Source organism: Pagrus pagrus (assembly GCF_965226575.1).
Source record: "Pagrus pagrus genome assembly, chromosome: 18".
In the NCBI taxonomy this organism is placed as follows: Eukaryota; Metazoa; Chordata; class Actinopteri; order Spariformes; family Sparidae; genus Pagrus; species Pagrus pagrus.
Window position 1 is genome coordinate 2021795 of NC_140202.1, and position 26354 is coordinate 2048148.

The 26354-nt window shown below is 39.1% G+C and overlaps 3 protein-coding genes across 3 annotated transcripts in view; all 3 read right to left on the minus strand.

Moving 5' to 3' along the window:
• Positions 1–1294: 1294 nt before the first annotated feature.
• Positions 1295–5629, minus strand: LOC311273551 (potassium channel subfamily K member 17-like; the record flags this gene model as incomplete). The annotated part of the gene is made up of 5 exons (XM_084380655.1): positions 1295–1542; positions 2369–2537; positions 2613–2779; positions 4021–4135; positions 5414–5629. The coding sequence occupies 5 exons, from the start codon at positions 5627–5629 to the stop codon at positions 1295–1297; spliced, it is 915 nt and encodes a 304-aa protein (XP_084236781.1).
• A 1987-nt stretch (positions 5630–7616) lies between these two features.
• On the minus strand, positions 7617–13072 carry LOC311274192 (potassium channel subfamily K member 16-like). The gene is made up of 6 exons (XM_084381668.1): positions 12966–13072; positions 12503–12875; positions 11875–11989; positions 10155–10321; positions 9794–9962; positions 7617–9598 (listed from the first exon to the last, which is right to left on the minus strand). Exons 2-6 carry the CDS (start codon positions 12713–12715, stop codon positions 9390–9392), a joined length of 873 nt encoding a protein of 290 aa, XP_084237794.1. The 5' UTR covers positions 12716–12875; positions 12966–13072; the 3' UTR covers positions 7617–9389.
• A 4372-nt stretch (positions 13073–17444) lies between these two features.
• Positions 17445–26354, minus strand: part of kif6 (kinesin family member 6) — an 87004-nt gene continuing 78094 nt past the window's right edge. The window contains exons 16-23 of the mRNA XM_084381667.1: positions 25940–25990; positions 24712–24799; positions 24427–24562; positions 22575–22663; positions 21425–21514; positions 21191–21295; positions 19352–19467; positions 17445–18001 (exon numbers count right to left, since the gene is read on the minus strand). Coding sequence (XP_084237793.1) covers positions 17979–18001; positions 19352–19467; positions 21191–21295; positions 21425–21514; positions 22575–22663; positions 24427–24562; positions 24712–24799; positions 25940–25990 — 698 coding nt within the window. The 3' untranslated portion in view covers positions 17445–17978. The remainder of the gene's footprint in view (positions 18002–19351; positions 19468–21190; positions 21296–21424; positions 21515–22574; positions 22664–24426; positions 24563–24711; positions 24800–25939; positions 25991–26354) is intronic.

Sequence of the window (26354 nt, forward strand, 5' to 3'; positions counted from 1 at the left end):
CATTCACCTTGTGCCTGGGGCCATTCTGTCGCTCAGTCAGTTGCATAATGCCACTGAGTTGGCAAATTACTTAGTTTGTGGTCAGTGGGGTGAGCAACACATTGAGAGGCCAAAGAGCAACCAACAGACTGACAGTAGTTTTCCACTGACCACTAACCATCAGACAGGTATGTGGGGCAAAGTAAGTGTCGACCCAGTATACTAGACTTTAATCTCTGAGGACTTTATTTACCCAGGTAGTTGAATAGGCATGTCTGTGAGGAGTCACTTGTTTACAGTTTGGGACTCAATGTGCTAACATCCCAAACAGTATGAGGGTGTTGTCTGCTGTCAAACAAACAAACCTGACTCAGCAAAAGTCAGAGTCAATATAGAGTGTAGCAGGAATGAATCATAAAACCAGAAATAAGATAGTATTTTTGCATTTCCGTCTCTCTCGTCTCAAAGTCAGTGGATTTTAAATGAAATAAGGTCTGTGGCTTACATGAGCATATATTACATACTATCACCTTTTGTTTCACGACATAAAAAACCTCAATAAATACCCCGCGTTTGAATTAAAAAAAGTGTTTAAAAGATCAGAAAGGTGGTTGCTAACAAGCGGCTAAATGAGACTACAGTGGTCGTCAAGGACATTAAACGTCATTACACAGAACACTGAGCCTCATCTGCTCACTACTCTGTCTTTACATGCAGACCTAAGTTGTAAACTATTCTAACTCTAACTTAACAAGTATGTATAGTATAGTGTAGTTTGAAGTCTGGTGGTGGTGAAGTCAGTCATGCGACAACGGTGAAGTTCATTTATAGCCTAACGTCAGCTTTTTACTTCTGGCACTTCAAAAATCCTAAAAGTGGTGTTTATCTGTAGATTATAATGAAGATTATCTTGCTGAACAAAATATGTTTCATAAACTTGTGTTTGCCACAGAGCTTATTTTCTGGAATAATCTCAGAAAATCACATAGACTAAAAGAATGTGAAAAGAAAATAATGTCCCATGTGAACAGGACATTTTGTTGAGGGAATCAGGGCAATTCTAACTTCCAGGTTAGCTTATAAAAACGTGTCTTCCCTGCTGCACTCTATTTTAGCGGCAGTTGGGGAAAAAGGAATCAAAATCAACAAATGATTGCTCGATCACATATTCAATCATCACACACTCAACATCGACACACATCCTGCCATGGCTCAGCCAAATACATGATTTATACCTGTGGTCCACATTCTGATCTACAGACAGATGATTGTACAGCTAGGTCAACTCACTGAAACCTTCACCTTATTTTGTACATTACTGAGTTACTGGAGGCTTCTTGAGCTCATCTTCCTCCTCCACCTGTGTGTCTGGGTTGTCACCCTCTGCACTGTCAGGTTTGTCCTGCGCCTGTCCGCCCCACCGATGTTTGAAGTGGGTGTTGAGCCGCTCCAGGATGTCAATGGAGTGATTGATAAGTAGGGCCAGCCAGGCCAGGCCAAAGAAGATCCATGAGGCCATGAGGACGCTGTACCACTCTGGGTATACTTTGTCTGGATTACTATCTGTGAAGGCAATTAATTAACAAAGCAAAGTACAGTGTGTTAGTAACATAACAAAAAAATGCAGCAGAGAAAATGTTGATGAAGGTTCTCAGTCATCCAGGTCATCATATTTCTAAGTGCTGTATCGTAGTCAACTGGATGTGTTTCAGTTTCTTAAAGATGTTTCACCTCTCATCTAAGAGGCTTCTTCAGTTCTAACTAACTGGAGGACAGTTGCAGGCTTTTAAACTCTGTGTGGGAGTGTCCTTACAGAGTCATTAAGGGCATGTGTGAGCTCTGAGTTGCAGAGTCGTTAGGGCCACTTGTGGGTCGTTGACCCAACTGGCCTTCATGCGGGTTGCTAGGGCTAGGTGAGCCCAGGTGTGAATGGGTTTTAAGCTGTCTGGGGAGGGAAGTCAGTACTGCATTGTAGGTGGGTGATAAGTAATGTTGTCCTCTGTTCAAAGACGGTCGTTCCAGTTTGACATAGATGGATTCTTTTACTCCTCTTTCAAACCATCTGTCTTCTCTGAAGATGTTTACATTGTTGTCCTCAAATGAATGATTTTTCTCCTTCAGATGTAAGTGGACAGCAGAGTCTTGACCTGAGGAGCTTGCTCTCCTGTGTTGTGCCATTTGTTTATAGAGAGGTTGTTTTGTCTCCCCAATGTACAAATCTGTGCAGTCCTGGCTGCACTGAACAGCATAAACTACATTACTCTAAGACCCTGCCCAGGAAAGCAGCTTAGAACAAGTTCATAGTGACTCAGGATCACAGCATGGTAACTTTCTGTAAACAATCTGCCCTGCAGTGTGATTTATGTTGGAGGTGATCACTGCCCTGTACCTGCCACAAAGTCTCCAAAGCCAATGGTGCTGAGGGTGATGAAGCAGTAGTAGATGGCCTGGGAGTAGGTCCAGCCCTCATGCATTTGGAACACAAGCATGGGCACAACAAAGAAGAGAACTGCTCCTGACAGGTAAGACACCAGGTGGACAAAAAAGCGGGTACACGTCTGCAGTGAGGGAGAAGTGAGTCACGTTGACATTCCCACTTTGTTTTATTCTGGAGTGATGATAAATATACTCACCTTTCGCCTGGTCTTCTCCTCCAGAAAGTCAGAGATATTCCTCTCGATAACGAGCATGTATTTGCCCACCCTGTTGAGTACCACCATGTTGAGCGGGATACCAAATAGTGCGAAGAACACACAGAAGATCTGGCCAGCGGTAGAGCTGGGACTCATGTTCCCATAACCTGCAAAACTGTAAACTGTTAGTATCTCACATTTCTGTGGTGGGAGGAAAGGAATAACTTATATTGATTCAATTGTACACTAAGTGGTTGAATTAATACTTCTAATATTTGAATGCTTAATATTATGGCAACCACAAAATACATGAAGTGAACTGCCTCATTTTAAAGAGTTGTAAATCTACCTTAAATAACTGACTCAATGAGAGAGTAGATTAAATGCCATAAAACAAAAATGTATATGTATTCATTTGCATTGCAAATATCTCTTACGCAAATGTCACATGTGAAATCAGCCTTTTCACAGGTGAAAATCACAGTTTCACCTGTGAATAGATTAATTGTGCATGTTATAGTCTAATTTCACATGTGAACTAAAAATGTGAAAAGAAGATAATGTCTCATGTGAACTAGACATTTTTACAAGGGGCTGGCTTTTTTTTTTTTTTTTTTTTACATATGAATGAAAATGTCCACATTGTGAAATTTACATTTACGCATGAATATTTGCATACTTTCATATGGAATTTTTTTTTCCTTTTTTTTTTTTTTTTTACATGTGGATTAGAATTACCACATGTGGAAACATATGAGTGCCTATGTGTCATCAATGAATTAATTCAACATTGAATCAATCAGCTATTTTTACCTACAGGCCTCTCAGATAACTTCTGCTCCCACAAGAAATGTTTTCAATTCCGCAGAGCTTCACTAACCAAATTGTTTTAGATTATTTGGGTAGATATTCAAAATGAGCGTCAAGGTTTGTGCAAATATACTGAAGGCTCTAGTACTTATTGATAATTGGTCAATGAATCCTCATTTAGGCTTAATAATTGTCCTAATAAATCCTGTCGCCTAAAGTTGATTACATTTGGTGTGCATTTTGAAATAAATACACGCTGAAATAAATTGAAGAGGAGAATTTAATGGTTAATGTGTATGATATATCAATTTTCTCATATAAAAAATAAGGGAAAATGGTAATTTCCCATATTGGTAAAATATTAGAGGCTTATTCATACTGACAGGAATATAATTTTTGATGTAATTTGTGAGCCATAGGATTGGTGGCTCTGTTGACTGTTTAAACAAAATGTAAAATTCTTTCTGAGGTAATCCAACACACAATTAAAGTTCCTTCCATACGGGTCGCTGACCAGCCTGATATCATTATTGTGTTGGCTAGAATTCTTATGGCACATGTTTAAAAATCTCTTGGGTTTTATCCCATAATGTCTAACCTATAGTTGTGACCACAGTGGCAGCAAACACAGCCGAGCTGGTGAATTTCCAGAAGCCGTCTGTGGTGAAGTTGCCTTTCAAACTCAGGCCCACCTTGGATGCATCTTGAACAACCTGAAACAGTGACAAAAATGCTCAAACTCAATGCTGTATTCTATGGACTTGGGTCAGACTCTATGACTCACAGTTATGTAAGATGAGATGGTGAGATCGTCACCAGTGTGGGAAATTGCTCCAAAAGAAATCCATAACAGTCTGAGACCTGTGGCCTTGTCATCTAAGTGTAGCAGTTATGATGCAATACTTCCTAATCCCAAATAGACTGATTACTGTAAGCGTTGCCTTATTTTAAAAATGGGAAGGAAGTGACCCCTAAACTGACACTAATTAGACCACTGACCTCCATTTGATAAGATTTTGTCCCATTCTGATAAGAATTTTGTTTTTAGATGTTATATTAGAGAAAGTGTAAGAAACCCATGACCAAAAGGGCCGTATATTATGTCATTGTGATACTTCTTCATGGAATTACAGTGAAAAATAAATTATTCCTCTTTGCGCTGGGGACCCCCTGGAATTCCCCCAAACACCCCTTGGGGTCGCTGGACCCCAATTTGAGGACCACTGCCTTAATGTATTTCAGTGTTAATATAATGCAAATCTAAAGGGCTTCTCTCAAACAATTTTTTACTGCCTGGCAGAATTATCAACAATCTGTTGTTTTCCTGGAAATAGCATGGAACATAGCACACCCTTCTCTAGAATTTCAAGGTATAAAAAAAAAGGAAGAGATAGCACAAGTCTGCTGCTGTGTAAATCAAGTCAGGGCAAGACGCATAAGCAATGTAGAGGGTGCAGTCCTGGGAGGCTGGAAAAGCTGGTATTTGCATGAACAAAGTTGGCTCTTTGCCACACAAACACCATCATAAAGATTTGAAATAGCACTCTGTTTTCAGACCATCATCATACTGAATTTTTTGTTTGTCATCATTTACCTAGAAGTGATTGCAAATGGCCTTCTGTTGCTTGAAACTGTTATTGGTGGAAGAATCAGTTGGTCTTTTTTAAAGACCTAAATCTGTATTGTATAATGATTAAATTTTACTGTTGTTGATTACAGTACTTGAATGATTTATTGGAACTAGATTAAAACATAGCAAGCATGTAACTGCTTAAAATGAGTCTTACATGTATTTCAACTCAGTAAAAGTGGTCAACATGTAAATTCAGTGGTCACTAAAATCCACAGGTTCACTGATTCACACAATTATGCAGATAAGGGCTCTAGCAGTTATTACCTCTGATTTGCCTTTCAGAAAATGTCTCGACCTCGCCTAGGAAGAAGGGTTAAGGATTCTATTTAATGCTGCTTCTAATGTTTCAATGCCTTACCTGAGCCACTGCCTCCAGGCCCTCTTGGTTCAGACAGGTATACGTCGTGAGCAGCCTCTTTTTGTTCAACAGTAAAAGACTGATGTCCTTCTTTCCGAGATCTCCCTCCAGCTTCCAGAAAACCACCCCGCCGATCAGCACATAGGCCACATAAACCACTCCGAGCATAAGGATGGAGGGCACCCGTGCCAAGTTGAAAATTTCCTTTATCTCCATCTCAACTCCCCGGGAGAACTTTGGGATCCAGGTATGATCTGTGTCTTCAACCACTGCAGGAGTGAAGGTTTACCTTTGTGGCTTCTCGTGTTTCCAAGCATTGCAGGCAAATGAGCCTCCACCTGCACTACTGTTTCGTTTACTCCAATGGCCATGCAAATCTAAAAGAGGGAGAGACACCAGCAGAAGTTGGGCTGTGATAATGACTCTGGGTAAGGTCAGATATTGGGAGTTTGTGGGGACTGTCTATGTGGTCATGGAGCTTTCCTTGTAATGGCAAGCTCAATTCAAGATCACCTATACAGTAGTTTAGATGTGGTTTCTAGAGGCACTGCTCTCCACTAGTGCACAAAACAAAGATATTAGGCATACATCAGTTTCAATCATGTTTGCATAGTATAAGACAGAAAGTGACAGCTGTTGCTCTGCTAACAGTTCTGGCCTTTGTGAATTTGATAAAATAAAAAAAAACATGACAAGCAGAAGCTGTTGTCCATCTGTCTGTCTGAGATCAGCCCTGGGTGCTCTCAGGTCACTTCACATCCCGTCTTGATTAATGGGTTTGTTTAAGATAGCCATCCATGCTCAGTGCACCAGAGTTTACCATCAGTACACAAACACAGGTGTGGAAGCACATTATCACACACACACACACACAAAACATACATGCACACTGGCACAGTTTTAGTGATTTTTAATGAAAATTGGGTATGGCGCACAAACAAGGGTACAAAAAACACCAGTTCATAATTAAGCGGTTGGAAAACATAAGGTTTCTACTTGAGGCGATACATGATAAAACATATTTTCACACTGAGACTGTTACCCTGGGCCTATATTTATCCAAGTGCTATGAGTAAAATTCAGGATTTACATGAAAGATAAAAGTAAATATCCCTCATGTTTACACCTACTTGCGGAAATAAAAGCCAGAGAAGAATAATACCAATTTATCAAATCTTTAATGAGTGAAAGAAGTTCTTAATTTAAGAGGGCTCCAGAGGTCTCTTAAAGGAACAGTTCCCCCTAAAATGAAAATTCTGTCGTTATGATGATTGAAAGTCTGGAATCCCTAATCCATATTGATTTGAACAGATGTTATTTACACCCATTTTTATGCCAAAATCTTCACTGTAGCTGCTTAGCTAAAAGCTTTAGCACATGCCCTGTCTGCAGCGAGGGCCTTAAGCTTGACTGTGAGTTGAGGGTGTAAATAACGTTTTTTCAAATCAGTTATAGATTTTGAGGCTTCCAGTGACTTGGACTAGGCTGAAATGCTGCGTTGCTTTAAACCTCCAGAAATGTTTAGTGGACTATGAATCTTCCCCCAACTTTACACTGGCATAGATGTAAGTAGATAATGAGTTATTTTTGGGTGAACTGTTCCTTTAAGTGGATTCAGAGAAAATCCTTAAAGGCCATGGTACAGAGAAAGAGATGAGAACACATTGTGTTTATGTTAACCGGTTAGGGTAGCCACACTGCCACATTTTTACCACGACACATGCTCTGTTCTCTCCAAAAATAGACCTGGAAACGACCCGTAGACTGTCATATTGATATCATACCAGTGTTTACTCCAGTTTTATATGTCTGTATCTGTAGAATATGTCAAAGACATGAAGAGAATACACACAACAGATGAAGGGCAGTTTATTTTCCTGTGCACTCTCTTTTTCTTTCTCTCATTCCCTTTCTTTCTCTCTCCGGCTTTCTCGCTCTTTCAACGGTGGTAAAGATCATGTCATTATATTTATTGATAATTATCAAAGGCAAACTCCATGCAAAAAATAGGGGAGGCAGGGGCCACACTGCAGCAGTAAGGCTGCCCATGTGGACACACAGGCGAGTGAGCTGCAGCAGCTCCGCAATGCAACCTTCACACACTACACTGCAGCAGGCAGTGTGGACCACGGGTAATAATTAATGTAATGGAAACGTGTGTTACAAACACAATTTGTTTTATTGATTTGTGGTGAGTGCAAACAGGAATAAATCTGGCAATGAATTTGTTTACAATCATGATCCATGCATCTTCACTTGTCATTGTGGTACCATTCTCCTTATTATGAATGTTTTTGCAGAATAACATTGCTCACTAAAATCCAAAGTATGTTTAAAAAATGAATAATCAGGCAGATGTATGTTACATCCTTGTCTCTAATTTGCTAATCCAATTCAAAACTGTGATTTATCACATCATCACTCATTCCAAGGGTTACTCCTATACTACATGGTCTGTAGGTAAGTCACTATTTAAATGAGTCTCATTGCCCTCGCTCAGAGGGGAAAATAGCTCTTTAAAGAATAAGATTATAACATGGGCCCTGGTCTACTGTACTAACTCTTTGACTTGAATTGAGGTAGAATCATCAAATGAAACCGTAAAAGTTTCTCCAGCCTATTGTATGATATATTAAACCACTTCTCGATAAGATGAAACATAATCATAAATTTAAGCTTCTAACAAAGGAACAAATACACTTGGGCAAATATCTTACAAAATCGTTTTTTAGCTAACAGATTAATAACTGCTACATTTATTTTCTTTCTGTCACATGTATCATACACTGCCTGACCAAAAAAAAAGTCACCACCTATATTTAACTAAGCAAATAGGTAATAGGGGTCCATTGGACAATTACGGCAGTGATTAATATGGTTCAGCTGGCAACAACTTATTTAGCCCTAACTGATTCAGTGAGTAGCTTCTAATTTATTTAAACAACCATGTTGTGGAAAAGATGTTACTCTGTTTCAGAAGGGTCAAATTATTGGCCTGCATCAAGCAAAGAAAACAACTAAGGAAATTGCTGAAACCACTTAAATTGGGTTAAGAACTGTCCAACGCATTATTAAAACCTGAACCATCATCTGGTCGAAAAAAAATCTTGAATGATTGTTATCGGAGCTCAGTTAAACGTTTGGAGAAATCAAATCATAAAAAATCAACAGTAGAACTCACCCCTATGTTTAATAGTGAAAGTAAGAGCATTTCCACACACACAATGTAAAGAGAACTCAAGGGATTAGGACTAAACAGCTGTGTAGCCTTAAGAAAAACACTTATTAGTGAGGCTAGGCTTCAAATTGCTAGAGAGCATAAAGATCTGACTCTGGAGCAATGGAAAAAGGTCTTGTGGTCTGATGAGTCCAGATTTCCTCTGTTCCAGACTGATGGGTGCATCAGGGTAAGAAGAGAGGCGGATGACACTAGGCCTAGTGCCTACTGTACAGTGTTATGATCTGGGGTTGCTTCAGTTGGTCAGGTCTAGGTTCAGCAATGTTATGTGCCCAAAGCTTACTATCTGAATAACTGAATGACCAGGTTTTTCCATCAATGGATTTATTCTTCCCTGATGGCACGGGCATATACCAAGATGACAATGCCACGATTCATCAGGCTCAAATTGTGAAAGAGTGGTTTAGGGAGCATGACACAGGCCACAACAGACCTTAACCCCTTTGAGAATCTTTGGGATGTGCTTGAGAGGACTTTACGCAGTGGCCCGACTCTCCAGTTATCAATACAAGATCTTGGCAAAAAATGTATGCAACTCTGGATGGAAATAAATGTTGTGACATTGCATAAGCTTATCAAAACGATGCCATGGCAAATGTAATCAAATTAAAGGCGGTCCAACGAAATATTGGAGTGTATGACTTTTCTTTTTTTTGGCCGGGTAGTGTATTATGTACAGAAATCAATAACACTTCTACATGAACATTACATGTTGATAGTCCCAACTACAGTCCATTGTCAGATCTTTGAGGTGTCCTCGAGTTTACTGGATGACACGTCCTCTTCCACCTCTTGTTTCTTGAAACCTGGATGAGTCAGGCCAATCAAATGCTCCATTATTCTGCCTGCCATGTTGAGGATGAGAGCGAGCCACGCCAAGGCGAAGATGATCCATATACCTGCAAGACTGCGATACAGAGAGATGTACTCCTTGCCTGGGTCGGTCCCTAGAATAATCGATGTTACCTTGTTAGTACATCTGAGACAGAAACATTGAGTCAATATGTAAAAGTGAAACACAAATGCTGACTCTTATTTCGTTGCTTTATATATTAGATATTTAAAATTATAACATAATAATTGTATTAAATGATTAAAAGGTCTTTCCACCATATTAGTGCCTGTTTGCTCACTCTACTCACCCACCACGTAATCTCCAAAACCAATGGTGCTGAGGGTAATGAAGGCGAAATAGAAGCCCTCACCAAACGTCCAGCCTTCAACGTAGCTGAAGAGCAGAGGAGGGATGACCAGAAACAACAAGCTGCCTGTGATGAAGAACAAGCTCACTGCCAGAGCCTCAATGATTTGCTAGGAAACAAGAGAAAAACTAGATTGAGGTAACATCCATAGGCTTGGCAAAGTTGTTTTTTTGTTGTGTATCTTGTATGTTTGATCACTACAGTAAAGTAACCATAAACATATCTAGAAACAATATAGCAGATGTTTTTGTCGCAAACAGTAACCACAAACCATCAATTCTGTGGCTAAATTCATCAGTACCTTTTTGGGAAAAACTGAGACCATTCCCTTCTCCAGTCGACCAAGGTGGATGGTGAGACACTTCCCCAGCTGTTTGAGGAAGGCCAGGTTCAGTGGTATCCCACACAGTGCATAAAACACACAAAACACCTGACCGGACACAGTGCTGGGGGAGAGGTTTCCATAGCCTGCGAACAAGAGTTAAAAATATGTAAAGATTCTCACCTATAGCTCCAACTGTGGAACACCCAAAGGTATAAAGTTAGCACACACACAAATCTTCAAGACAAAGTTGTCAAATCTCAATTTCTCCAATTTATTCTGGTCATGTAAACCAACATGCTAATGTTTCGGCCTAGTGGCCTTCATCAGAGAATGGAGGAAATTGGAGGTGATGGCTTAAAGGTGACCCTTTAAGCCATCACCTCCAATTTCCTCCATTACTTCCTAAAGTCCAATACAATGCACATCTTTTCTTGACAATATGACAATGGCTGAAAATAGGTGAAATATTCAAGTTCAAACAGAGGTTACTGGTTCTGTGATATACATTCTAGAGCTTACTGATAAGAAAAAATTCTGATAGCGATATAGATCAGCAGACATACACACATTTTTTGCAGTGACCCCTGAAATGTGATTATCAAACAATTGTGACAAAGATACAGTATTAATGGAGGCAAGCTATTTTGCAGTTTTTTGACAGTGCATTGTAACACTAAACGTCACTAGGAATTAAATAACTATTTATTATCCTGAGCATCTTTCACTGCATTATAATCTCTAAAAAATAAGTTTTCATAAATGCCAAAACTGACATATTTGTTAGAGGTCAAGATTGGCCAGCCAATAGATCAGTCAAGTTCTAATATTCTGTATTTCGATATTTTGAAGTTTCAAAATATCAAAATATGGAAACATAGAATGTATATTACAGAACATTTAAGCTCAGTTTGATCTGTGATATTGTATGGCATTTCAGTCACCTGCCAATGTAGTTGCAACATTTATTATTTGCATTTAACCACACATATTGTAGTAACCTTTCATTGCCTTGCACTGTATTTCACATATTTACCTATAATCTCAAGTTTTATTGCACCTCTTAGCACCTTTTAGCACTGTGAACTATGACCTGGCCTGAGTGTGAACTGGTTTCAACTTGAGCAGACCTTGCTGTTTGTCAGTAGCTGTTTGTGCTCAATAGCACTCTGTGCTCCCTGGATGCCTATTGGGGCTTGTGGGTACATCCAAGGCCGTCTGGCCATCCAGATATTGCTTTATCTTTATACCTTTCTCAAGGTATCTCTGAGTGTGCTATAAACTGTGACTTTGTGGGTCAGTCTCACCCAGAACACCCTGGTGTGGGGCTGGCCTTCCAGCTGAAATTGATTGACTCTGTTTACGCTTCACTTTTATTATACCACTTCATTAAAATTGCACGAAAGTCAACCTTCTGTTCACTTCTAAATAAGAATTTCCACCACAGCCAACACTTATATGTAAATGACATGATCAGTTTTCCTCCATGCTCGGATGAAGGCCACTTGGCCATAACTTTAGCATGTTGGTTAACGTGGTCAGAAAAAATTGGGGAAATTTAAATTAAGAGTCAATTATGACCTTAAGATTTGTGTGTGAAACCTTAACCGTATTCAGCAGTTGGAATACATGACTTTGGATTGGCACCACAAAACAAACACTAGGAAGGCGCATCCTTCAAAGATTAACTACTGCTCACCTATAGTTGTGACCACTGTGCCAGCAAAAAAGAAGGAGCTACAGAAATCCCAGTTACTGGGGTTTGTTGAGTTGCCGGAGGGATTCACTCCATTTTCCCAGGCATCCAAAATCACCTACAAACACACACACACACACATTGTTGAATACAATCTTTATATATCCACTCAACTGCTTTTAAAAATTACAAATTTAAAAAAGGAAATTGACCTATTCATCTCAATAATGCTCCACCAATCACTTCAGTTAATATTTAGTATTGAGACAGACTAATTACTAAGTACTTATTAGGTCAGGTTACTGTAACATCATTTATTACCTAACCTCATCATAAAATTGATCTTCCAATTTCTCTGTCACTCAGTATTTGAACTCAGCATTAACCCTTTTTAATCTGTTTTGTAAACACATATTTGTATATGTACACACTTGTATATAACAAAGGGCCATTGTCATTGACCACTACTTCGAAAAAAAAAAGACCATGAATGTTAACAATTCTACCTTTTTGCGTATGAAAATAAGATTTTGGCCTGATATGATAACATACAGATGAGTCTTACTACTGTTACCCTTCACTTTTGAAACATGGATTCCTCAAAGAACTGTGAAGAAAGTTAACATTAAACCTGAACAAACTTCTCCAAGGCTGCTCCATCCAGGCAGGTATAATTAGCCAAGAAATGCAGTTTCTCCAGTTGGAAGTGGTTTCGGTTATTGCTCTCAGCCTCTCGCTCCAGCATCTGGAAGATGGTGGCCCCGAACAGCAGGTATGTGAAGTGGGCCAGAGTCAAAAGTACTGTCCAGCTCACTTTGACCGGGACCAACTCGAACCTCGCCATCAACACCCTCCAGAAAAGACACAATTAACTAAAAACAGGTTGACTGCTTCAGAATGGACTAACAATCAATGTCTTGATGATGTACGCAGATCTCAAGGGTAGTTCCCCGAAGACAGTTTCCATTAGTGTAGACTGTGGCATTCTTCTCCAAAAGAGGGAACTGGAAATTATCAAAAGTGTGACAAAAATACATTTAACATCAAGAAAGACTGATGTTTAATAACGCTGTAACTAACGGTGAATGCTCTACCTGGATAACCATCCAAAAGGCAAAACATCTCAACCCAATGCTGTTATCCTGATTGGTCAGAGTACCACAGATGATGGGTGTTGACTTATGGGACGCTTTGGTAAGGATCAAACTCCTCCTGTCCATTAGCGTGACATCTGGACACACACACACACACACACACACTTTAAACTGTTTCCACTAATAAGGAAGTGCTGGCAGCATCTTGTCAGCAGGACAAAAGTTAATATTTTACCTGCTGTTGTACGTTTGAGTGCTGATGCCAGAACCTTTCAATAGGAGTCTGAATTGTGGGGACTAATTTAACAAGAAACAAACCACTAATTTTTGGATTCCTGAATTGACGTATTTGGTGGAAATTACTCATTTATAATAAATTAATTAAATAATAATATTGACTGGTGCCACAACTTGAGTCATGTCAAGAGATATAAATTGACTATAAGTATGGACACTGTCTGGTAAAAAAAAAAAAATCAGGAATTTTCCCTACATTCAAGAGCTAGGCCTGTTTATGGTCACATGGAAGGGAAGGAGATTGTGGGGGCCGTAAACCAAAGAAAAACCTAATGGAGCTCTATGACTTTGGTGTTTATAAAGCTGACATGTTACAAATGCCTGAAAGGATGTAAGGAAAGCATGGACTTTATAGAAGATGTCAACAATTACAGCTATAAATATCTGAGAAATATTCAGTCCTGCTCTTGTGTCCCAATGTCACTGCCTGAAAACTTTCCAATCTCACATTTGGGGTGAAGCAAGAGTGCAGCAAGAACAGCAAACAGTGGTATTTCTGTGATGCGTCATATCAAACAACATAATGTTATATGTTATATATGTTGCCAATATTGCAGTAATTATTAATAATATAATATAAGTAGCAGCCGCATTGTTTTCTCAGCCTAAACCTAACCCTACCATTGGGTCACCTGAGCCCCTCTGAGAGTTTGGTTTGGGAATCAAAGTGTGAGCAAGCCTTTTGAATGAACTTTGCAGTATCAAAGCACTGGAGCTGGTGCTGTACTGCTACAGGAAGATTCCTCATTGGTCGATCAGTATGTTACTTTTCCATGTTCTCTGCAACCCAAAGTTAATGGAGAAAAAAAAGCCATAGCCCTGCTCTAGGCCCTTAACATTTCTAGGCTTACCTTGGCACGCCTCCGCAGGCGGCGACAGTTTGTACTGTCACAACCCTTGTCTACCAAAATTGTATATGTAACGGTAATCAATGGTTTGTGTGTTGGGAGTTTATGGCCCAGAACTTCAATGTAAAAATCCATCACAAAAAGGGGCATGACAATGTTGTGGCCAATGCCCTCTCACATGTACCTTAGGATGCCACCAGCATGGCTGTCATCTTACGGAAGAGGGTGTTACGTGTCATTCTGTGTGCTGTTATTGTTTGCTTGTGTGTGTACTCCGCCCAAACTCTCTCAACTCCCTGACACAAGACCCTGCTTTTGTTTAATCTGTTTTGGTCTTTTTGTAAATAAATGCTATATTCCTTGACATCTAAACTGGCATCGTGTCCCAACTTATGTCTCCGCTCTTGAGCCAGTTGTAACAGGTGCCTAGGTCAAAACTAAATGAGAAGGCAGACAGACTTAAAAGAACCATAATCAACATGGACTCCAGAGGGTTAAATGCATTTGAATTTAACAACAGTCTGATATACTGTACTGTATATGCCGGATTGTGGAATTGCTGTAAAACATCTACAGCTAATCTTCAGTGTCAGGTAAGCTACTTTGAAAGCAAAGCCTTGCAAGCTACCCATTACTTAATTCTGGAACAAGTTGAAATACACAAAATTTACCCAAGGAGAAATCTGGTTTGGTGAACAAAAGCTACTTAGAAAATGTAGTTCAAACTTCTTTAAAAACTGCTTAAACTGACAATGTGCATGGAGATAAATTATAACAAGAGTATAGAGTTCATTTCAAAAAGTACCCACTTAATAAAGGGTCACTTATAAACGAAAAAATAAAATACCCCACTGTTCATGAGAAAGTGCAAGGAATGTCGGTTGGGGGACTACATCAAGCAGGAGTTACCTGAGTCACCCAGGTAACTCCTAAAATAGTATGTTACAACTTTTCTGAACATTTGTTAATATGTCAATAGTGATGACAAGTGACACCTAATATATTTAAGTTTTCCTTTAATGGCCCCAAATTGTTTGTAGTATCAGTAGTTAAATACACAGTGGTCATTTAATTACTTAAATCAGTAACCACATATGAATGTAGTTGAACTACCAGTAAGCTATAGCAAAATGAAGTTAAACTACTGGTTTAATGACATGTAGTTCACCATTCCCCAACATTGCTAAGCTTTTTGATATTTATTGGTCAAAAATGTAGTTGTAGTAGTAGTAATTTAGCAGTTAACTGCTGTTGAGTTAAAAATGCGATCTCTATATAATTTGTGCCAATTTCTTTATCAGTACTGTCAATTAAAATAAGTTTTAAATAGAGTCACAGCATTAAGAAAGCCACTGATAACAGATAACATGACTTGACCAAAGAAGACTCTTTCTACAAGGCAACTCTAGCCTGAATGCAAATTGTGCAGCTGGTTGTCATATGCCAAACAAATCAACGCAAAGCCATGCAAACAGGTCGTTCCAGTCTTTACAGGTTGTTTTCTGTCTGTTTAGGTGTGTAGTGAAGGCTCCAGCCGTCATAATGTCAGTTAATGTCAGGAACACTGGGGCAGTCAGATAAAACAGATCGACTGTCTGAACATTACACGTACATTTCCACATTTCAGAGTTGTTGTTGCCCATTCAAAAACTGCATTGTGAGTTGGCCAATTAAATGCTTATATTCAATTTAATTTTACTGAGCTGGAGTGTTATTATCTTCACTGAACTATCACATTAAAATGTGACCATAATTGACTGTAAGCACCCATAAATTCAGACTTCAAATTCAGCTTAATGACCAATAATCAATACTGCATCTTGAAGAAGCCCTGCACAGACTGGAGGCTTATCTAGACTCTAGGGTGTTTCCATGAATTCTGTGCAGTGCATGCTGGAACAAGGTCCACCTCCCTGTGTCCTGGAAAAGCAGTGTGCATGGATAGACAGTTTAAGGACCAGATAATCCATTAGTAAATTAGTTGCACAATAATTGATTTTGCTTATAATATCTCATATACTGTACAATGCTTGCAAATACGGTTTCATATTTCAAGGAGAGCTTAGAGCCCCAGTCAACTTCTCAATACAGGCTTGACACAGCCAAAAGTCTAGGTCATACTTTCAACCTTCATGGCTGAAGTTTGTACAGAATCAGATAGGCAAGTCCATTTTAGTGTTAGAAGTATTGAAATCCTTTACTTCAGTAAAATTACAAATATCATACTGCAAATACTCGACTACAAGTAAAAGTCCTGCATTCAAAACCTTGCTTAAGTAAAAGTATTATCACCAAAATGTACTTTTCTACTAAAGTTTCAAAAGTAAAAGTGCTCATAGTACGGTAAAATGTAAATTAGTGTTTTACTATCGTATCCAATGTTTTTGGATTAATACTAATGCTGCATTAATGTATATGTTGCATTTCACTGATAGTACTGATAGAAGTTGTATAAAATGTAGTTAATGTTAAATACTTCATATAGTTTTGGGTAATTTAACCTACAGCAACACATCATATTCAAGATCGTCATATGGTTGTTGCTGTCCTGTGAGAACCACAAAATCAACTTTTCATGGTGTCAGAAAAACAGCCTGTTTTCAGCATTGTTGTGATGCATTTTCTAGCTAATCCAAGAGGGTTTTTAAATACTTTGGTGAGCTGAAGAGGTAGGAGAATTTTGAGTAGCTGTGGCTCAGGAGGTCGAGTGGTCGTCCACTAACCAGAAGTATTCTTAAGCAAGAAACTGCACCCCAAATTGCTCCAGGTAGCTATTACATTGGCATGTGAGTGTGTAAGAATAGTTATTGCTTCTAATGAGCAGGTGACGCCTTGCATGGTAGTCTCTGCCACCAGTGTATGAATGTGTGTTAATGTGTGTTAAATGCTGACTTGTGTTGAAAAGTGCTTTGAGTGATCAGAGTACAAAACAGCTATGCAGTCCATTTAAAGGGAGACTTCATCCTTAAGTTCATCCGAAACATTCAAAAGTCACACGAACCATGGTTTTCACTGGACATGTGGGGAATGAAAATTGTAACCTGAAAAGTAACTAGTACCTCAAGCTGTCAGAAAAGTGTAGTGGAGTAAAACGTGCAATATTTGAATCTGAGATGAAGTGGAGTAGCAGTAAAAAGAAAAATGAAAAAAATGGGAATACTCAAATAAAATACAAATAACTCAAATTTGTACTTTACTCAGGTACTTGAGTACCTGAGTAAATGTACTAAGATAATTCCGTCACTGATAATTACCATTAGCAAGGGACTAACTGTAAAGGATGAAAACAACAACAGCATTTCTTTTACATGTCAGAAATAATTAGGTAAACTAGTGTACATATTTTTATTTACAACATTTTACACAAAATGTGTTACACATAAAATAAAACCAGACAGAAATATGACATGCATCATTGTGCATATCGACACTTCCTGTAACCATTTAAAAAGTCATGACACAGTCAAGTCAAACACACTGGAGCCGACTTGTTTCCTATTGTCTGCTCCTTCCTCTGATATCTTGAGACAACATTTGTTCAGATCAAATAGCCGGAGGGGGAGGTGATTTTACAGCTGCCCAATATATATCACTGGCATCATCCCCAAAAGGTCAACAGATATGTATGCATTTAAATTCAGACAGATGTGTGGCTTGTGTTTGACAAAGGTGTCTTTTCATGACAAATCTAGTATATTTTGGATCCAGTTGAGATAATTGTCTTCACACATCTTTATTGTCCATCTATATTCAATAATGCCTCATAGATGTTTGAGGATCATTCAATCACCTGACAGGTGTGGGACTGTATAAGCAGTGAGATGACAATATCTTCAGAGCCTGGATGCTTCATCGGAACTTTGTGCTGTCACTGAGGTTGGTGTGACATACCTAAAAAAACACAAGGCAGATTAGATATCCAGTTTAAAGTATTTGATAAATAAGCAAGAAAATGCCCAAAAGCCATGAAGAAATATGACAAGACAATGCACTTTTCTTGGTCTTACAAACTCAGAGTAACAATTCTTGAAATTAAATTGCAGTGAAACACCCCCTAAACTATGACTTTAACTACAACAATAGCCTCCACTCAACTGTGCTGTCTGTTGCTTTTTGCCAGGTTCCCTACACTTCCTAGCATGCACTAGTGGCTTAAAAGCTGTTTTGATAGGAGGAATAGCACCATGCAGGGGTTACCAAACAACCAAGGAGAGGGGCTTTCCTGTCAAAACACAGTTGCTATCCAGCTTAGTAGTGCCTAAGGACGGATGGAAGGAAGGAAAGAAGGAAATAAGGAAGGAAGGAAAGAAGGAAGGGAGAAAGAAAGAAAGAAAGAAAGAAAGAAAGAAAGAAAGAAATTTGGATTTTGGGGGGCAAACAATTCTGCCATCGTTCTCTCTGTTCACATGACCTCAGCTGTTCTGGATATCTTGTGGCACACCGCAAGACAGCTAAGTCCACTTGTTTGCCAAAGTAAGCAGCTACACAAGGGTAAAAGGAGAGGAGAGTGTGTGCATGTGTGTGAGTAAGAGAGAGAATAACCATGTCAAAGCAAAACATGATTAGTTGTAGAGCTATAAAGAAAAAGTGTCTATCTATGGGGTCTTGCCCAAAAAAAGAAATCCTCTACTAAAAGAATGGGGAAAGGTGAATCTGAATTTTTTTTTTACCTTATCATTGTTATTTACCTCCATTATGTTTTCACCCATGTCTGTCTATTTGTTTTCTTGATAGTTTGTCAGCAGGATTACACAAAAACCACTGAACAAACTTCTCCAAAACTTGGATAGAGGATGAGTCTTGGACTAGACTAGACTACATAAAACTTCTGGTGTAAATCCAGATTAAGGCATGGATTTTTTTTTTTCACTTTCTTAAACATTGCACATTTTTCAACATTTTCATTAATTTCTCTGGGAATAATGTATCTTGAAGACAAAACTCAGGTATATTTTGGAGGCTGGTATCTATGAGTGTGCACCAAAAGGACTGTTGGGCCTTAGTGGAGGTATGCACTGTATTGAGTGCCATTCTAGTTATCAAGTGTTATATCTTACATAACATACAACATACTCTACAAAGGTCTAAACAAAACATTTATGACCATATATTGTAAGCTTTGCTGTAAGGTAAAGTGTAGTAAGGCATCACACCACCAGAGAGCAGTGTTGGATGCATATTGTGTGAAATCTTAGTGCACACGTGAGTGTGTGTGTGTGTGTGTGCATGTGTTTGTTCTACCTATCCTGCTGAGGAGGCTTTGCCTGGCTCTGACAAAGGCCAGAATGTCGGCGTCAGCCTGTTGGTCTCCAGTTAAGGGGATAGAGGAGGATGAGAGCTTGGTAGTTGACAGGGCCCTGAAATGTACACCAAAAGCTTGAAGGTAGCAAGCTAAAAACCTTAACAGTTAACAGTTCCTCGCATCATGAAGCCTCTGTATGAAACAATCTCTGTACTACAAGTGGTTGCTGGAGACGGCCAAAACCATATGTATATTATGCATTCAGTTTTTTATTGTGGTTGTAAAACGGTAGTTTCAGCAGCAGCATTCATGCGAGACTCCAGCTCTTTGATTTGTTAATAGAGTTTGGAGACATTACTTCACAAAAGAAATAAAAATGTATGTCCATGTTCTTAGGAGGAGAGAAAACACCTCACAGCTGTAAAATCTACAAGTCCACAATGTATGTACTGTATAGACTTAAAGAGCTTCTGCAAACATGTGGAATATTATGCTACTGTATTGTTTGCATTTGTTAATTCACTAGAACATGTACTGTATATCATGGCAGTCTTGAGTTCCAATGATTTCTACAACTCTCATTATTCTGTGATGGAATGCGTGTAACACATACTCCTTTGTCCCAAAAAACATTCATGAAGTTTGGTTCAATAATGAATTTATCATAGGGCTTCTGAAAAAGTGAACAAATCTGCTGGGTCAAAAATATACATACAGTAACCTGAACGATCAATTAAGGTGATTATAAAAAGTCTTAGGAGCTCAGCATTGATCTGAAAGAGCACATTATTGATTTGAAAAGGTTGATTTGGAAAGTCACTTGAATCTATTTCAAAGCAGTTAGAGGTTCCAAGATCAACAGTGCAAATAATTGTTTGTAAGTAGAAAGTGCATGGTACAGTTGTGTCATGGCAACGATCAGGAAGACAATGCAAACTATCACCTGCTGCAAAGAAAATTAGTCAGGATGGTCAAGAGTCCACCAAAAACCACAAAAAGGCAAGCCTGCGATGAATTAGAAGCTGACAGGTGTCAGTGTCCACAGTCAAGCATGTTTTGCATCCCCATGGGCTGAGAGGCTGACGTACAAGAAAGAAGCCATTGCACCTTAAATCTCAACCCAAGTTTTTTGCTGATCACATGGACAAAGAAAAAACTTTCTGGAGGAAAAAACTCTGTGATCTGATGAAACAAAAATGTAGTTGTTTGGCCACAATGACCAGCAATATGTTTGGAGGCGGATCCCCAAGACAACCATACCTACTGTCAAGCATTGTGGGGGGTGTATTATGGTATGGGGCTGTTTTGCTGTATCTGGTTCTCTTGAGAAAGTAAGTGGAATACTGAAGAATGAGGATTATCTCCAAATCCTTCAGGAAAACCTTAAATCATCAGCCAGACGATTGGGTCTTGGTTGCATTTGGGTGTTCCAACAGGACAATGAACCCTAACCCACATCAAAAATTGTAAAGGAATGGCTAAATCAGGATGGAATTGAGGTTTTGAAATTTTGACGCAGCAGATTTGGTCACATTTTCAGAAGACATATAATAAATTGATTGAACTAAATTGAAGCAAACTTCATGAATGTTTTTTGGGACAAAGGAGTATGTGTCTCATTCCATCACAGAAAAATGAGAGTTGTAGAAATCATTGGATCTCAAGACTGCCATGATATACAGTACATTTTCTTTACAAGTGTATGTTAAACTTTTGACCACAACTGTATGTATACATGATTCTGAAACTAAATTGGATACCAAAATTCATAGTATCAATCAAATTCAGCTGTTTTCAAAGCCATCCATTTATTGCCAAAATTCCCAGTGTCAGTGTACCTCCACTCAGAGGAAGGAGTGAAGTCAGTCGCTCTTCCACCCAGGGACTCATCATGCCATGCTGGGACAGCTGTCAAGGGAGGTACGCTTTTGGTGATCAAACTTCTGAAATTCACAGATAAGTATTAATTACAATTTTATGATGATGATGTTGAGGACAAAGTGTGACGTGCAGTATAATCCAGTAGTACCACAAAGGAAACAAATTAAGAGATGAAGTAAGGCTAAGCTGACCTGAGATCGTGAACACAAGCAGTGGAACAATTTGGATTTGGATCTGGGCTGACTGGAGAGTTTCTCACAGAACGGTTCACTCCAGGTGCACTGTAGAACAAGTCAGGAGAGCATTTCATAACAACTGTTACACCATAATCAAACAGATTATCTGCAGTTTCACCATACTGTAGCCACTCACTGTCTCTCATTCGGTAGGTGTCTTTTCAGTATCACCACCATTATTGTCTTAACCACAAGAGGGAGCAACAATGCAGGGTGTCAATGTCTGCAGGGTTCATCAGGTCACATTTAAGACATTTTTAATACAATTTAATACTTGCTTAATGATCATACCTGCCAAAGGATTATTTTTTAAGCACTTCCCAGCAGTGTAACCAATAGATCCTGATGATATAATTTAAAGAATTAAGAAAACCAGGACCCAGAGTGTGGATAGATGATTTTAAAATGAGACAGTGAGCTTCCTAACTACTGTAGCTAGTAGCAGTGACAGTTTTTGCTACATTGCTGCTACTTTTAAAAATTAGATTATCAAAATAATTCCTTCGATCGAACAATCGATAAATTGACTATTTGTTGCAGCTTAATTTACAACTTTTTAATACCTTCTGAGTTCATTTTCTGTGCAGACTGATTTCTTTTCTTTTTAAGACTTTTCAAGACTTGCAGCTGACCCAATGCAGTCTGAGTAGTGAAGCACCAATTTGTAAACCCAGCCAACAATATTTGTCATGGCAGACTAGTGGCAGACATGAGATGTCAGATACCACCTGTATAATTTCTAAATGGCCAGTTATAGTGTGATAAACTTCCCCGACTAATCTCACCATGAATGAACAAACACAGTGACGTTATCTTTAAACATTTGTTCAGTATTTGTTTCATGGAAACGAGCAATGAGGAGCTGCAGGTTGTTGGCCATTAATCAAGTGCTATTCAAGCACAAATGGAGAGAGGGTAAAAACAACATTAATGAATTGAATGGAAATGAGTCCATGAGGGGAAGTTGTTCCTCCTTGCTGCTATGTTACCAATTGGTTCAGTAGATATTCAAAATGCTTTACTATGTGTATATTTACATCTGCTGGAGGGATTGGTGGATGGATACAAAAGCAGTAAGTCATCACTCAAAGGAAATGTGTCTCACCAAAATCCTGGATTGTCAGGTGGAGATGGCTGCATGGTTCCTCTTGGCAACCCTGTGTGACATCTGGCTGCGACCTTTAACTTAGATTCCTACAGTCACATTTAATGAGAAGTTATTAAAACATTTCTGGAACACTGAGCAAAAACACCATGCTAATGATGCTGATGATAGTGAAACACAATGTGGCCATATGTAACTAGAGAGAACAGTGGACCTCAGGTACTGTGTGTCCTCTAGGTCCATCAAACCTCTCACTCAGAGTTTTATCAGCTACATGTGTACTGTTTTCCAAAACAGAGCAATAGATGGTCGAACAAAGCTGTTGGGTATGAGTATATTGGCAAGAAAAATGACCGCTTCCTGCTTGGAAAGCCAAAGCTCCACATGTAAGGCCTGTCTGTCAGACTTCCTCTTCTTTCCATTTGTCATTAAGTGATAAATTTTCAAACCTCGCTCAGATGTGAGTGAGATATCGTTCTCCATTCATAAGATCAAACCCAGAGAGTAGGAGCCAGTGGTGTCTGCTGGTCAGATGTTCTGCTTAACCCTTTTCTCTGTGGTTGGGTTATGAAATGTGTACAACAGCCATCGAGTCTGAGACTTAGTTCTCTGTAAGTTCTTTGTAATTTGGGAATTTTCAGCTCACCGTTCTCTCAAAGCTTTCACAAACAATGTCTTGCTCTATACTGTACAAGGTGTAACATGGAAGAAATGGCCAGAATGGTAGCTCCAAAACTGTGAGGGGCAACATAACTGTTAACTGCTGCTCACTATACTCTTTGCTGTAGCTATCTTTGGCTATAGAGACTAGCTGCCATCAGCATGTTAACGCAGTTAGCAATGGAGCTAGTGCCCCTGTTAGCTGACTGGAGTTTGCCTTGGACAACCTTAGATCACATGGGGAGTCACAGTGGACAACAAGGCTCAGCTCGATTGGGTTCAGCAGACTCCCAGTGAACATGGCTGGATACTTGACTGAGATTGAACACACCGACAGAGGTCAGTTTGAATACAGGGCACATAGTATAAAGGTAATTTACAGTGGCTCTGACCAGGACTGGGGGACAAGAAGACATGGCAGATTGAAACAGGAGAGGCACTAAGTGGCAGAGGAGAGAGAGAGAGTCAGGCATCAGTAGAAGGAGAAAATGGGACAGGCAGGTTAGCACACTGACTTCAGTAGACATCTCTGTAACACACAGTACATAGATGTCTTTGACATAACAACAACACTGTTTGTTCTTCACATTGTGTTGATAATGGTTAATTTTTTTAATGTTTTAAACTAAAATTCAGTCTATATCTTACATATTGCCCCTTAAAGCATTCACGCTCACACGCAATATTATTATTTAGGACTGAAATAAACACTGACTCATTTCTTCTCCCCCACTGTGTTGCTGAAAAACTTAATGAACATGCTGTCCTTGTTACGACTCTGAGACTGTCTTTGATGCTGTTGCTGTCTTGCCTCTAAGCTGCTCTCCAGGCCCTTGTTTGGGTCACATGGAATACTTTACAAATGTGTTTCCATGTATTTGCCTCCCACCAGGGCCCATTCAGCATGATGCAGAACAGAGGCTCTAAGGGTCACACTGGTGCCGTAAAAGCCTCCGAAGTCAGAGACACATGTGAATCAGCTTGCACACACACTTACGTGTCCATAGAGGCCAATATTAGGAAAACACAAAAAAGCAAACATCCATATATATGGAGACAAAACTGAAGCCTTCCTGCCTAATGTCACTAACATATCTTTGACGCACTAGCACTGTCATTATTTCATACTTCCTGAAACTTTATGTGGTGTTGTCACATACAGTAAATAGGTGGATAAACTATGGTCAGTCACCTGCATACTGGAAGCCTCCTGGCTCCACCACTTCTGGAAGTCCTTTTGGAGCTTGACTTTTGCCCTCTCCAGCAACAGCTGCAGGTGCTCAATCTCTGTCCTCAGCGCTTTCAGACGGCCAATGGTGGTCTTGTAACTGACATGACATATTATCAGCACCAAATTCATTTTTTGTCCACATTACACAGCGTCTGCTGTGTCTAATCAATCTGAGCAGGGTCTTTGGAGAAACTATGAAAATATTGAGTATAATAATTCATTAAAAAGCACTTTTACTACACTCACGCCTTTTTTTCTTGCTCTATGTGTTTGCACAGGTTTTCTTCCACTGGGTCGACCTCCTCCTGAGCTTCCTTGTGATTCTCCAACACACCTGTATAGTTGGTACAATGTTTAAAATCAAGCAAGCAAACAAAACTTAATTTATAAAGCACATGTCATTCCATGGAAGTTGCAGCCATAACAACTGTATGTATAGTTTAAAGTAAAACATTAGACACAAGTGGACACAATTAAAATAAACACATAAATAATACATGTTTACAAGTTAAAAACCATTAAAAATACATAAAAACTGATGACAACTGACCAGTAACATTAATAAGACATGGGGATTAAAACCATTAAAAGGTAAGAATAAATATGATAAATAGAATCAATAAAATATTAAGATATGTGTGTTAAAAGCAAATCAAGAAATAATTATAGAAAATAATTAAATCATAAAATAATAGTTAGGACTGGCAGTCAGACTAGGCACAGCTAAAAAGGAATGTTTTCAGTTTAGTCTTAGATGAAAGTTGTACTGTAGATAAAATCACAAATACATTTTTTTTTTCAGGCTAGCAAGCGTGTGTTGTGTACATGAGAATGCGTATCTTTCAAAGACAATGTTTTAAATACCGACTCTGGCTAACAGAAGCCAGGCTGCTGTGAAGTGTTCTCTGATGTTGCATTCAAAATAATGAGAAAAGCCTTGAGCGCCTCAACCAGAGGGAGATGTTTGTGTGCATTACAACCAGATTTCCTCATCAAAGCATTTGTGTCGCTGATCAAAACATTCAGTAAATGAAGGAGTCTCAGAGCTATGACGCCCAGTCTTTGGTCACTAAGCTTTCAGTCAGCGAGGCCTACTGCAGAGGCTTTGAAGTGGGCACTGCTGCACATACGGTGCAAGAGCACCCACAATGTGTCCACAATGTTTATCACCTCATTCTGAATGGAGTTCAATATCAAAAAGATGGTAAACAGAGTTTGCATTTGTGATAGCTTTGTTCATCCTTTCAGTTGACACTTTGAGTTTGAATAAGAACCTGGATTCTCAGTCATTCTAATCTCACAAAAAGGCAAGCATGCAATATACAGAGATGCTGCATATGATGCATGTAATTGTTTGTGTACATGCATTGTTTAGCTGTTGTGTGGGTAGGTGGAGATGGATGTTATGCTTCTCTTCAACAAACGCAAGGTTAAAGTTCTGCTGTGGGAGTATCCATTGTCAGTTTGATCTTACCATGAGCTGCCCTCTGCTTCCTCTGCATCGCTAACTGCTTCTTCAACTCATCTGAGAAAGAAAAAGGGAGAAACTGAGGGTTACATAAGTAAAATCAAATCTTTTTAAGTTTATTATCCTGTTATTCATTATATTATCACTTGTCTGTCCTAGGATGACATTTAAAGACATTTTTTAAAACACAATTTACAACTACTCCTAAGCACCTCTTTGCAAAAATTCTTCTAAACACCTTAAGTTTTCTAGCATCGTATTACTCTGAAGAGAGACATATATCAAGGCATAAAGGATGATTTACTGCAAGAATAGACTGTTCTTGAGGGTACTGTACAATGAAACCAACCACAGTTCAAGATTCAAGTGCTGTGTAGGAATACAATGAAACCCTGGAAGGGCAGCCTGACCCCATACAGTT